This window comes from Anticarsia gemmatalis, chromosome 12, assembly GCF_050436995.1.
Source record: "Anticarsia gemmatalis isolate Benzon Research Colony breed Stoneville strain chromosome 12, ilAntGemm2 primary, whole genome shotgun sequence".
Lineage (NCBI taxonomy): Eukaryota > Metazoa > Arthropoda > Insecta > Lepidoptera > Erebidae > Anticarsia > Anticarsia gemmatalis.
Genome location: NC_134756.1, coordinates 10,131,062 through 10,145,758, shown reverse-complemented (window position 1 = coordinate 10,145,758; position 14,697 = coordinate 10,131,062). Strand labels below are relative to the sequence as shown.

Here is a 14,697-nt window from a genome sequence, read left to right as displayed (position 1 = left end):
GTCTATTATTCGACAAGATTTGGTGAGCCTGCAAACAGCTGATCGCAAACCGTTCCATTCTACGAAAGACAAATTCAACGTAAGTTTTTTTTTAGATTGGTCTAAAAAAATAAAACTATATATGTCTTGCTTTTGCTCTTATCATATCAATACCACATTTTCTTTAATAGAGTTAATTTTGTGTTAAGTTCTACTGGTTCTAGTCTACGCTAGGTAGGTATGATCTACCTAAATACAATGACATATTTTTTGTATATAGGTGGGTACGGTGCGTTAATCCTTCCTTTACAAATTCCTTAACCTGGTTTTTTGCCTGTTGTCTGCATCAAGTATGATAATTTAATTTGCATTTCATTCAACATTTCCCTTTTTTACGCAGAAAATGAGTACCTACGCATGTTACATCATGCAAAAAACCTAGGTACTTGATTAAAAATAGGTCTACAAGGGGAATTTCAAAAAAATGGCACATCGATAATTTAGGCATGTCCCTCGACTTGCAAATTTTTTTCTCGAAGTTGTATAATATGATTAATTTTTATTTTATTTTTAACGGAAAATGCATTTCTTATCCTTCTTTTCTATGTTTCAATTATTTGAATAAAGTAAAAACTGATTTTTTTACACTAGATTTTATCACACCAGACCCCTCAATTTCGACCTGTCCCCAGTGCAATCTGCAACTTAAAAATTAAATTTTGAAGTAAAATTTCCTCGAATACCTCAAAATATTTTGGTGAATTCGGTTAAAATTAACTTTTTCTTCATTCCAATGAAGTACAATTGTAATAAAATGTTATATTTATTGAATAAAAAAATATTTATTGTTGTCCCCGAAATTCGCTCTTTCCGGACATGTCGGGTTTGTTACCACGATTTCTTGCGGAAATTCCTTACTAAAACGTACTTTGTTTTATTTTTCTAATATTTCGACTCATGTGCAAAGGATCGGCAATTTTTAAAACTAGAATTTCGGTGTTATTTGTCGCCAGTGGAAGTGAGTTGTGTGCGCAGCCGCAGTGAACCAAAATTTACTGTCAAACCTGACAGTAAATTTTGGTAACTAATTCATTGGTAACTGTACCATACATGTTTTATATGGTTGCATTCATGTTAAAGAACTAGTTTTAGTAAACAATTTGGTGCTGATAATTTAACCATAAGATAAATAGAATTACTAATTTATTTTTTTGAAAGTGCGACGGGCTGATTATGTTACTTCGGTTTTGTTACTATACGTAAGGTAACATAATTATAGTCGGACCGCAAAAGTAACAAAACCGACGTCAAAAAGCTAGTCTTACATGCTGTTGTTTCGATATTGATATTTTACTTGTTAACTACAAAATACGTTAAAATTACATTAGAGATTAGAATGATTTGTATGTTTATAATTGATTAATCATTATTTATTTGAGATATGTGTATATTTATAATTAAAAAAATCTTTTTTTTATTTACAGCTAAACTATTCTGCAACTTTTGGAGCAATCTGGGATAAAAAAATATATATAAAATAAATAATTGTGATATAAAAACAGTAAAAATGTATTATGTTGAATAATTTGTAAGTATTAATGAGTAAATAATGCCTGTATGTTTAATTCGTAGAAACATACAATTAGTTGCGCTTTAATATTATGCCATAGGTCCATGTAAACTAAACCTTACGATTTTGTTACTTTCGGTTTTGCTACTGTCCCTCAAATATTTCTAAGGTTCTTATCGATTTTACGAAAAACTCTTCAACCTATGAAAAAATATGGACTCTGGATCCAAAGTCATTGATATTTAACGTTTTTTTAACAAGTTTCTGATGGGATCAGGAGCATTTCATGGTAATAGCATAAAAAATAATTGTCGATTTGGAACCCATGGTAACAAAATCGAGATAAAATTGATTGCATTTAATTTTAATGTCATTATTTTCGCCTTGATAATTCGCCAGTAATTAAAAGATATTTTTGCTATCCAGAAAAAAATATTAAATTGCTGGAATTCGGTGTTGTTTCATTTATATTCAATTTTAAGTTTAGTATCAAAACGGACACTTCCTACTTGCCTACCCCCAAATTTAAGCATTTTTCTCCTTTAATCTTAATGAACATGAAAAAAAACTATTTTTTTTACAAACTAGATACTATGATTACTTTAATTTCATCCAAAATAATATCCTAGAGCATCATTAAAATTTTGAATAAGAAATTCAAGTAGTGTGCCATTTTTTTGAAATTCCCCACAAAGTACTCAAAAGATGAAATGTTCACTGTGCATTCTTCCACGGGAACAAAGGGTATAAAAAGGCATGTGGGATTAAATAAACAGCTAACATAACTCTAGATTATTTTAATATCAGAGAATTACAATGGTACAAACTTAATTCAGACCTTAAAATAGACGGCTAAGTTACCAGCGGTCCAGGTACTAAGCAGGAAACCATATAACATATACAATAAACTACCTAAAACAGTACATACTTATATAGTTTCATACACCTAAATAACTTGAAGAAAAAAATTATAACAGAATTTAGTAAACTGTTCAAAATTACAATAAACTTATATAACTTAACAAAAAAAAAGTCACATATTAAAATTATAGTCATCACAAATTATGAAGGATAAACCAATAATCACCAATATTTCTGAAAGGTAAATTAATAAATGCTATAAAAGCTAAGCTGTTTGAATTTCTATAAGGTTCATACTTTAGCTCTATTCATTTGATACGCCAAAGAGTACCACTGTAACATATTATAATAAAAATGGCGTCATATCGTAGAGAAATTCCTACGTTTTTTACCATTTATTAGTATCCTATGATCTAACGAGTTGCACTCGCAGTATTCCTTATTTTTGCATTGTTGCAGCAGATGGCACTAGCCTGATATTTCTGGCTAAATGCTGTGATGTGTAGAGCGGAAGTATGAAAATAAAACTAATTTATAGGAATTTCTTTAGTACATTGAACACAATTTGTACCAACATTGGACTAGTAGCTAACTTAATATTTGGCAAATAATGAAATTTCTACTTCATTACACTAATTATAAACCTATTTCAGATTCTATATAAATCAATAATCGCGATAACATATTGAGAAGTCAGTTGCAATATTTATAGAATATACATATGTAGTTAATAAATCCGTTATTATAGGGATGGCCTCGTTTTTATTATTACAGAAATTATATTACTACATTAAACACAGTCTAATGTCTATACATTTGTTACTTTCGGTTAAATAACATAACTCATTTTTTGCAGCATAATAATTAATCAAAGAATCATAAAACTAAAGTAACAATCATGTATAGACATTCAATAACCTTGAAACAATATATTTCTGTAACTAAATATTACAACAAATTGTCTTTTTTCATTAACAATCAGTAAATAACATTGAAAAAACGTAAAAAACATACTGGTTTTAATGTAGATGAATATTTTTATAATGAAACAATGTGTCATGGAATCGGTTATAACAGTTGAATACAATAATTATTATGAAAACTTGTTAAATGTAAGAATTGTGATTATTTATCATAAGTACCTATCTAAAGGTGATGTGATAATGAAAAGGCGTATTGGACCGACACGAAACCCTTTTTCTAACATATATTATTCGCTTATAATTTAACGAATCTTACAATTTATCAAGATTATGGACTTAAAATCTGCTCATTCAAAGAGATCTGTGGCCAGCAATGTGACTGACTTTAGTTAAAATACAAACGAAATCTGAACAGCCTCACATCTAAAGCCTGTTGCTAGAAAAAAGATTTCACAGTCCATATATGTGTGAAAATGAACATTCAACAACTTATCCAGTCTTTTACCTTACTCGTACATTCGAAACTAGCCGAATCATTTCTACTGATTTTATCCTGTTAGTGGTCCTTGGCCTAATAACTAAGAGTAAAATATTGTAGGGAAGTTTAAACAAACATTTTATTGAAAGGTCTACCGGTGACGCTATGACGATACATTATCCTCAATTAGTACTAAGTCGACGCAAGCAGAACGTTTGTGGGCGTATCTAGTGACGTCATCGGCAAATCAAATTAACTTTCTGCATTGAATAAAAATAGATCGAGATACATTATTTTATACCAGTCAAAATGAACCTTGAACTTGTTTTCATTGAAAAAGAAATATAAAATTCGGGAATTGGCACTTCGCCAAAATTGTCATCCATTTGCGTGACACGAAACGAAACCGAATATTGAGAACCCATTGCAGTGCAATGCTCTAGTTGAGAGTTTGTTCACATTATGTGCCAAATACATAATTAGGGACAAAGTGCTGTCATGCCAAATTGGAATTTAGTAAGGTATACGTAATTAAGCAGTCTTTGGACCCAAACCGAATTTGTCAGGGTATTTCCTGCCGTAAATCATATCTTTCATCATTTACAGTGTCGTAAAGTAACACACTAGCCTCGATACGCAGTCTATGTACTCTTCAAGCAGATAATTTTATTTCTTGTTTGACAAGAAACAGGGTCGAGTGCATATTGAGTTAACATTACATACCTTCTTATACCACATTTATAAGAGAAAGGAACAAATTTTAAGGAGCTCATTGAGCCACTAGTCGTCACCACTAGTAGCTCAGCCAAGCTACTAAACGCATCCAAACAATGTTTGTGCAACGTTTGTGGAAACGTTTTAGTTTTAGAAGCTTGACTGAACCCTCTAGTGAAGACTATACTATAAAAATGTTTGAAAAAACTCAACCGCAAATTATGTTCGTGTTTTGTAGAAAACTGGTGGCTTAATAGTGCGGCCAGCTTATTAGAACTGCATAACCAAAGATCACCAACAGTTTAAAATCAGTACTAACATTTTCATTACGAACATTCAATCAATTGATCAATGTACTCCATTGTTCGGCTCCTTCATATCGTGTCGTAAGTCGCTTGCGTTTAATTACATTGTGGTATGAAGGCGTAGCACGTGAACACAAGGCGGGTACATTTAGAAGGTTTTACTTGACACCTTTCGGTTAAATATATTCTTGATCCTCAGTTCCGATTGCTTTTTTGCTTGATAGCTCCACTGTAAAAAGAACAGATACATTAACATGAGTTACTTGTATATATTTATAAATAAATAAATAAATGTAATGTAACTAGTTAACTTCATTTATAGGCCGTGATTTAAAAATGGACTGAACTTTTGGAAAAAAGAATTGAATATGTACAACCGAAATCAACACTAAAGTTTTTTAACTTCGATTGATCCGTTTGATTGACCAGCAAGAGAAGATTGAAAAGAAAATAAGTACCGAAAATTACTGGAGATTCCCAATATCCTCCTCAAACAACCTTTTACCACCTTTCAGCAACTTCTCCGAATCGTTTCCAAAGTTCTTAGTGTACTGCTCTAGCCTTATCAACCACTGCGCCCAATGTTCCCTCAGCTTATCAGTGGAGAGATGGTACGCGTCTGCTTTAGAACCGTCAGTGTATGCAATAACCAGCAATGCGTCTCTAACATTCAAATGCTTGTAGTTCAAGTCGTGGCAAACCGCGCCGAAGTACGCAGCTAGCTGTACGGGATTGTCGTAAGTCACTGCTATCGATTTGCGAGGCTTGTCGGATTTCTTCCATTCGATTAATGTGGGTTTGTCTCTGAAAGGTGAACAATATAAGTATGTATTAGCGTGTTGTATCTATTTTGGTAGAATATTCGGAATATGTCAGAGATTTTCAGAGAAACGTCTAAGTGGGTACTCTATTTTTTGTGGCACGGTTATGTCAATTCCTTGAAATTAATAGACCTAGTTAAATTTCAGGTGAGTAGGTATGTGATTTATTGATATTTGGTACTAAACTGAAACGTAATAATAAATTATTTGTTAGCTTTTTTTCACAGTAGCATCATCTTTTAAACCCTACATTTTGTATTGATAATGAGAAAAAGCTACTATATCGGCGTAAGACTAAGTTACAATCCAAGAAAATAAAGCCACTCTTTGCATTAGCTATCCAAAACAACATAATAGAAAATACAGTCGTGTATCGTGACTAATGTAAACATTACTTCGTCCTCAATACGTACTATGACGTATATGTACGTAATCAAATCAATCATGTTGTTTCTAACGTACTTTACTATATCAATAGTTACTGAGGCAATATTGCAGTGACGTAGTGAGTCAATGTTTTGAAGAAATGTCACGATTGTTGAACGGTCTTATAAATTACGCTTAACTTTCGATAAGAGTAGTAATAAATTATGAAATTATTGTAACTGTATTAATTCTTTAGTGTTTGTATCGTTTCAGAGAATTTTGTTTTACATAATAATACCTATTACTTAAAAGACAATGTAATTTATTAATACTTTGTAGATTTTATTGTAAGAAGAATATTGATGTCCTTTATCTTACTCAACAGAGGTCACATAAACTATTTTTGGAGTAGAGATTTTCCCAATTATTATAAGAGATGAGAATGATTCACATTTGGATATTTTTTTATTTCACTCTCGGAGATTCAAACATATTGAGAGCTGCATCGCACATGTGTAAGTGGCAACGCAAGTAAAATCTTATTCAAATCATTAGAGTGGAACAATCTAACAAAAACACTACCATATAAGAAGCAAATATTCTCAAGAAAATCTTACAAAAGCCAGATTTACAGATTTTATCAGTCCGGAATGTAAGATTATGCAAAATTATGATGACCTTCAATTTCCCTTGACATTACACATCTGTTTTTCAGAGGCCGGTGTCACTGACACTTTTATCGTGGAAGTATTTTGGCCGATAACGATAAAGAATGATTGTTTGAACGTCTGGTAATAGGCTCGAAAATACACCGCTCCGTTATATGAAACTACGCGTTGGGTAGGTGGGTAGGCGTAAGACGCAGTTTAGATGGTAAATATGTTTGTGGACTTCGATCAAAGGGAAATTGGACTAAATTGAAGCCACTATTCAGGTACTTAGTAGTATTATATTTAGAACGTTTAAAGGATAGGAACCCCAGTACTGCGACACTGAACATGCAGCACATAACTAAATGTCTGTCAAGTTTACACAGCTATCTCCCGGTTGCTGAGTACATTTTGCGGTAGTTTATCTATTCAATAGCGTTTTGTTATACGATTTTAAACGCTATCGAATAGATACACTATCGCTAAATGTGCCTCAGAAACCGGGGGTTAGCCATTCAACCCACTGTCATGAAGCATGGAAAACTTGAAGACAGGCTCTTATTTACAGGAAAATACAAGCAGGCGAAGCTGCGGCCGTAAGCTAGTTAACAATAAACATACCTACATATGTGTTCCAAGAAGACGTTCGAAAAATATCATACAAAAGAATACCATTAAATTAAAATACATGGTGAGGTAAACATTCACTGTATCTGAGGACGTCTGGCTAACCGTGTTGTTTTGCTTCCTCATTGAAATTCATCGCACGCGTTTGTTTTTTACGAACTCTTCTTATCAACAAAGTTTTTTGTATGTTTTCTTTACGATTGACTGTTATTTGCAGCCATAAACATAACATGCAGATAATACTTTAAAATAAACTGTCTGTGTTTAAGAAACCTACTACTACAGTTGCAGTAATTCAAAACGAGAAACAAAAAACTTTTAAAAAGTATTAAGATTGATTTAAAGATACTACTTCTGGCAGTGGGTTCAGGAAAAATAAAAGCAAGGGCGCTTATCATGCAAGGACGTCCCACATCATTAAAAACCTACATGTGAAACCAAAGCAATGTCAAATACTCGAAGACGGGAGGTGAAGGAATATTGTTTTGATTTCTAGATTTTAACAGCTATCGATTACTGCCAGGGCGGTGATGCAAAAAATAAACTAGGAAACCTCTACACCAGTTGCTCAGGATCTGAGCTCGAGGGCCCAGTGTGTCCCACCACCTATCCATATCGTAGCTAGGCCACGGCTAAGAACTGTACAAGAGACCATGATATACTGGCGACATCATCTTAATGGTACAATTCCTTTCGATCGTAAATTTCAAGGCAAATGGTTACAATCTGGGAAGCTGATAGAGTAAAACAACAGTTCATTTCCTTCAACAAACTGGTCAAGTAATAGTCACTAGACAACTTTTGTTATTTATTTTCTTTTTCCAATGTCAGACTGCGAGTTTTTAAGGTCGTTCTACGGCTATGTAAATGAAGCGAGTGTGTGCCATTGTTTGTTTAGCGTTCAATGAGCTGAGAATAGCAAGGTAATCGGGGTCTGAAGTGAAAGCACAAGGAGACTGATAGGCAATTCATATTGGTAAAATATTATTGACTTCGTGCATTGAAGTTTAGTTGCAAGAATATGGGTCTATCCCACTAGTCCCGTTGAGTTGTCCCGTGACGGGACAACTGGCACTATTTTGTCCCAGTTGTCCCGTGGCGGGACAAGTGACACTGTTTTGGTGCCAGTTGTCCCGTTGCAGAAAAATCACGGGACTAATGGGACAGACGGAAGGGTCAAAACAACTGGTTTCATTGAGTTGTTGTGTGACAACTGGTACTTGGTACTTTGGTAAGATAGCAGACGGTATACAAACAAGTACATTTTAACAAGGGTAGATATCTCAAATGGAATATGCACTATACTTGTGTAGATAAATTGTAAAACCAAAGATATTTAAACCTATATCTTAGTAATAATACTCAAAGTGTACACAGGGATAGTTACCGGATTGTGTCCCATTACATCTTTGTTATACTTAAACTGTCTAAAAGGGTCTCTGCGAGTTTGCTGCGTGTTGCATGCCTTCCAAAAGTCCGGAACTCCATAGTCCCGAGATGGAAAGGACAAACAAATAATATGATATGATACAGCGTACAATTCATCATCTGCTATCTTACCAAAGTACCAAGTACCTGTTGTCACACAACAACCCAATGAAACCAGTTGTTTTGACCCTTCCGTCTGTCCCATTAGTCCCGTGATTTTTCTGCAACGGGACAACTGGCACCAAAACAGTGTCACTTGTCCCGCCACGGGACAACTGGGACAAAATAGTGCCAGTTGTCCCGTCACGGGACAACTCAACGGGACTAGTGGGATAGACCCAAGAATATCAATACCTACATTGGCGGTCCGAACAAAACGATCTAACGATAAGCAGTTTTTCTAGTAGACAGAGCTATAATAATGTGTGGAAGCGAATGTGAGAATTTGAATGAACGTGAAAGGAAGGAGAAATAAGCTGCTCTTTTTTCTAAAATGCATATTTTAAAGAAAATGAAACCAAAAATCTTTTTCTTCTGAGGCGCATCTACGACTATCCAGAGATTTTTAAAGAGTTGAGAAGCATCCAAGTGCGACACCTTGAAGGTGGAGCATTAATTAGAGTGAATTTATAACATGAACGCAAGCCACGGTAGTAACTGTCTTCAATATATTTTTATGACGGAAGTTGACGTTTTTTAAATGATGAAATTATTAAAATAATTACGTCAACTTGGCATCTAGCTGCAAACGATGTTATAAACATCATGATTTGATAAAAATCTGTACAGAAAATTTGCGAACAACACAAATCCTTCTTTCTAATTATTCTTCTTGTTTCTAAATCACAACTAAACAACATATCTTTTGGTATAATAAGACAACTTCCACAAGAGGATTTGATATTGAAATATCATTAAAGGGATAATGAATAAGAAGTTACTCTGAGTCAGTAGTTAATTGGTTAACAATATGGGACTGCAATTGATTTGAGTACATCTTCAAAATGATCCAGTAGAATAATGCATTAAAAATCTCAAAATACTTACTCATACTCGGCAATGGCATCAAATATTCCTCTATACTTCAACACTGGGTGTATCACATTGGATTCTATGGCTTTAGGCGAGGATATGCTCTTGAGAACATCAGCTACTGACACCCAAACACCTTCCACTTCTTTCTCTATGCGGAGCTGTGTTAACGGTTGTGTGAAGTAGTTTTTTAGAGTGCTGTGGAACTTCGTGCCTACTGCCATTTGAGCTGTGGATGTAAAAGTAAAAATGTTAATTTTGGCCAGTATTGCAATGCGGAATTTTAGTTTCTAGAATAAGGACACCTTCACACCAGAATGGTATCAGACCGCCGGAGATAGGCTACAATGGAAATCTTTGGGGGAGGCCTTTGCCCAGCAGTGGGACGATACAGGCTTATAATAATGTTATTATAATAATAATAACATAGCTATGAATCAAGTGTATTCTAGTTTTTATCAAATTATGATAGTTAAGCTGTCCTTGTGAATATAAAGAAGGTCAATTCACCCATCAATTTTCCTTTCATCTTAATTTATATAATAAAGCACTGTCAGTTAGTCAGTGACAAAGTCTAGGTACCTACTATACTTATACATACTTATGTTCATGTATTTGTGGTTGTTTATTATGTATATAGTAGTACAATACCCAGCTATTAAAGGCAATGACATTACACTACATTAAATGGTTGATTCATACAACACTTTGTCCTAGTAACAGATGTATGTTATCAAAATAAGAACACAAGAAGTCTATTATTTATAGACTTTTTATCTACTCTTGTTAAGTAATACCTACATATTAAATGTCAAGTTATGCATTTGATTAAGAAAGTTGCAATTATGTAAGTATTGATACTAGATGCAAGTATTTTGATAGTTACATAAGAATTTGTAAGCTGTGCTTTGTACTGGTTTTAAGCCTGACATCAGGTTCTTCAATTCTTTAGTATTATTTACCTCTAATTCTTTAGGAATTCCAATGAAACCTTGAGCTTGACAATGAAATTTTTACTCATAATTATATCTATCTGTCAATTAATAAATTAGGTACTTTAGCCATTGAAATTAAAGCCAAGAAATAAGAAAAAAATGTTTCTTTTTACAGGAGTACAACATAAGTAAAGATTGTGTAGTTCAGAGAGTGTATTGTGTTTGATCTGTGAAGTATCTACAACAAACTGCATAATAACTTTTGGCAGTAGTTATCAAAATCTAAGGCATTTCAGCCTTTGTCCTGTCACACTTGATTATATTTAATTCTGTTATTTATAGTCTACTAAGGTAATGATTGAAACTTGTGATGTGTGCGGTAATAACCACTTATAAAAACACCATAGGTGCATTTTAATAGTAAATTCTAAAGAATGTTATGAAACTTAGATTGTAGTATAAAAGTAAAACTAAAATATGAAGTTTTATTTAATAGAAAATGATATTATAATATTGTGTATGGCACAATGTGGTTTTATTGCATACACATTCATGATATCACCTCTGAAGGTGTCAACAACTTAGTGTAAATTCTACACCCAAGAGCAACTAACTATTACAATATAAAAAGAAGCCTAAATAGTATTCAGTAAAAACACAACTATTTTGACAAACAAGTCAAATAATGTTAAAACATTTGCAATTTATAAGAAGATAAAAAGTCAGTCATGCATAGTTTAAATTGTGCCAAAGACTAGACACATTCTAGTTTATTTTTAATTTAAAGAAATGTCATTGAACCTAGTTTTTTATGTACTGTTTATGTACAAGAAGTATTTCAAGAATGCATTAAAAATAAATGATTTTAAACTTCAATTTAGTTGGTTGTTTGACCTTAACCTTTAACTAGGGACGTGACAAATTGATTACACTATAAGGGACGTGTAGTCTCACAGGCTACTACTTTTAAAGTTAAATTTTGGCATAAAATTGCATTCTAATGATTAAGACTGAGTTGATATTTATTTGTTGGAATGTAATAAAACAAATATAAATGAATTCAATCAGTTTATATAATTACTTTAAACACAAATAATAATAAACATTTACTTGTACTTTTCAGCCTTAATTGACATGAGATCGTTATTTTAACATTTTAGTAGACCTTACATAAATTATATGACATATTTTACTTCTTTTATGAAAACTTAAACAATATAAAAATAAAAAAAACATAAAAGCTACTTCTGAAAACAAAACATAAAAATTCTGACACATACTCTATTTGGCATAAATCATTGGCAATTTTTACACAAGGGGCGAGAACATTGCAAACATACGGGATTGCAACACCCGACACATGTGTACACAGTCATTCTGTGAAGATTAGGCGGACAAATACTGCATGCCCTTCGTTTGCCTTGACTGGTTTCAGGACTTTGGACATCTTCAACCATATCGTCAGCCAGAACTCGTTTCATCACAAGGCGTAACTCCCTTGGTAACAGCTTGCACACAACACGTCTTTGCATTTGGGGGTAGCACTAGCGAACGGGCTAATGACTTTAAAAAATGTCCTCTATCTATATTCTTGGGCTGATGCATATTATATAATATATGAGCATTCACGCCGCTCAAGTCCACTATGCGGTAGAATAATCGAAATAATCGAAAATATATTTGTATGACAACTAAGGACATGTAGCCTCACAGGCTACAGTCAATTTTATAATTGAAATTACGAAGTTGTTTAATAACCGACGGCACGTCTTCTCCCTTCTTTGGTCGTTTTGGCACTAAAACAAAAGCTACTGAGACGCGGGGTCGCGGCAAGCTGGGGGAAGTTGTCAATTCTGAGAATTTACCAAACACGCGACGCCTGTGAGACTACACGTCACTAGTTAAAGGTTAATAATTTAAGAGCAAAATCTTTATACTGTTAAATGTATTTAATCCCGAATAAAATCAATTGTAAATAACCTTTTATTTGTATCATTGATGCAGTTAAACTATTTAGGCTGTTTGGAATTTGGCTGTAATTCAGGTTATACACTTCAATATGTTATAATGAGATATATATTTGAGAGTAAGGAACACTGATGGACAAGGTAGATGAATTTAAAGAATTACTTCATTGAAAATTCAGGTAATTAAGATCCAATCTTTGCATAGAAAATCATGAGGCCAGATTATACCTATATTGAACAAAAACCACAGAAAAATATACAGCAAAGCACATACTTATAGTTCACAAATTATCATACTGCAGACCATTATCACTGTAAATAGGTCACAGTATGCAGTGTTTGGTTATGTAAAACTTCCAGATGGAAAACAAAATGTGCTAAACATGCTTATTAATGTTAAAAAACAACTAACATACCTTCATAGAATTTGTTAAACTGTTCCAATCCCATTTCAGCAATCCTCTCTTGCTTCCATTTCTCTAAAGCTGTTCTGGACTCATCTGTCATTGTTTTATTCAATATCAGGGTCACAGATGGATACTGCTGAGCATAATCATTCTTGTGGTGCTTTATCTGAAGGATCTTGTCTTCGCTTGCGTACCCTGGCTGGGCCGGAGAACTCCTTGCTGCACTACATGTCGAAGATGTAGACAAACTCCTTACAGCCACATTATTCAAATATGCTCCAACCAAAGTAACACACTGCCTCGTATTCTGCCACATTTTCGCTTTCAACACTTCTACAGCTAACACTGGACTGAACTTCGAATATCCGATCAATGGCTCACACTGTCCAACATTTCTCTCGTTACTTTCTATGTATTTCGATGTATTCTCGTGTGTAGTCGCGCCGTTGTTTTGATGTGATGCACTATTTTTAGCTAGAACACACAGATAAAGCGATGTTATGCGTACGCGTGTGTATCTCACGGCGCCAAAACGGTAATGTCATATGATGATAATTGGCAACATATTCTACGCAGGGCAAGTATATACGCATAAATTGAGATCGAAAGTCAACACAACACTGTAAACAATGCTATTATTGTCGACATAAGGAGATCAGATTGCAGCCTATCCAGACGTCTGCATATTGAACGACTGGACTGTTTAGAAAGTAGATAATCCACTCACTGGCAAGGTTGCGGAAACCTTACAATTAAATCACTTACCTTCCTTCTGCAAGCGATGTTTTTTCTGCTTATTAGTCTCTAACAACGGTCCGAACAATTCCTTATTCTCTTTATTGTATATTTTTATCTTTTCTGCCGGTTTCAAGAGAGAAGCGGGTCGAACCACTTTATTCCTGACGAACTCTTTTGATTGTCTCTCGAATGAAACTCTTTGACCGATTGTGCAAATCGGTCGAAACATTATGAAGGTAACTTCGATGGGTTTTAGGAATGAAGCTATTTATTTGAAAGTCCGTGAAAACCAACGACAAATCCAGATTGTTGAAAAGAATTGATTGAAATTTTAGTTTTTTTAGGAAATAACAAAATGTCAAAAAATTGCAATTTCAACCAATGACAAATCGGTATTTGAAATAAGATAAGTTAGTGTTGCCGTAGCACAATAAGACGAAAACTATGTTTTTATTTTTGTAAAATTATATTGAATTATTACATGTTATAATAAAAATAAGTTTCATTTAATGTGTGATATTTTTACTAAAGTACAAAAAACTAAAGATTATTAAAACATATTAATTTATAAGCATCTTAATTCTGATTCACTGTACCACACTAACAGATGTCACTACTAACGAAATTCGTATCCAATATGAATTAGTACGCTTCAGGTGCACCAGATAACGCTACTATTGCAGTATTATGAAGCCAAAATTAAATTTATGTTTTTCCAGGAGGTCGTCGTTATAATAATCTACTCCTGAATTTGTTAGCTTTATATCAAATCTTGTATGTAACTTCTACAACCCGGCTAAAATACGGATGTAAGCGTTTGGATAGGGTAACTACTGAAGAAGTACTATATTTAATTTGTTTGCATAGTTATGATATAATTTGGCGGGAAAATGGAG

The 14,697-nt window shown here is 33.5% G+C and overlaps 1 protein-coding gene across 1 annotated transcript; it reads right to left on the bottom strand.

Moving 5' to 3' along the window:
• Positions 1–2,331: 2,331 nt before the first annotated feature.
• On the bottom strand, positions 2,332–14,183 carry LOC142976931 (mitochondrial genome maintenance exonuclease 1-like). The gene is made up of 5 exons (XM_076120546.1): positions 13,829–14,183; positions 13,073–13,537; positions 9,770–9,983; positions 5,289–5,634; positions 2,332–5,059 (listed from the first exon to the last, which is right to left on the bottom strand). The coding sequence occupies exons 1-4, from the start codon at positions 14,028–14,030 to the stop codon at positions 5,295–5,297; spliced, it is 1,221 nt and encodes a 406-aa protein (XP_075976661.1). The 5' UTR covers positions 14,031–14,183; the 3' UTR covers positions 2,332–5,059; positions 5,289–5,294.
• Positions 14,184–14,697: the final 514 nt, after the last annotated feature.

What these genes read in the sequence shown, in the direction of transcription:
- LOC142976931 (XM_076120546.1), bottom strand. Translation starts at nt 14,030, where the DNA reads ATGTTTCGACCGATTTGCACAATCGGTCAAAGAGTTTCATTCGAGAGA. An exon ending in ACATCGCTTGCAGAAGGAAG is followed by an intron (nt 13,538 to 13,828) that starts GTAAGTGATTTA and finishes TGTGTGTTCTAG; the next exon opens with CTAAAAATAGTGCATCACAT. An exon ending in GATGCCATTGCCGAGTATGA is followed by an intron (nt 5,635 to 9,769) that starts GTAAGTATTTTG and finishes TTCACCTTTCAG; the next exon opens with AGACAAACCCACATTAATCG.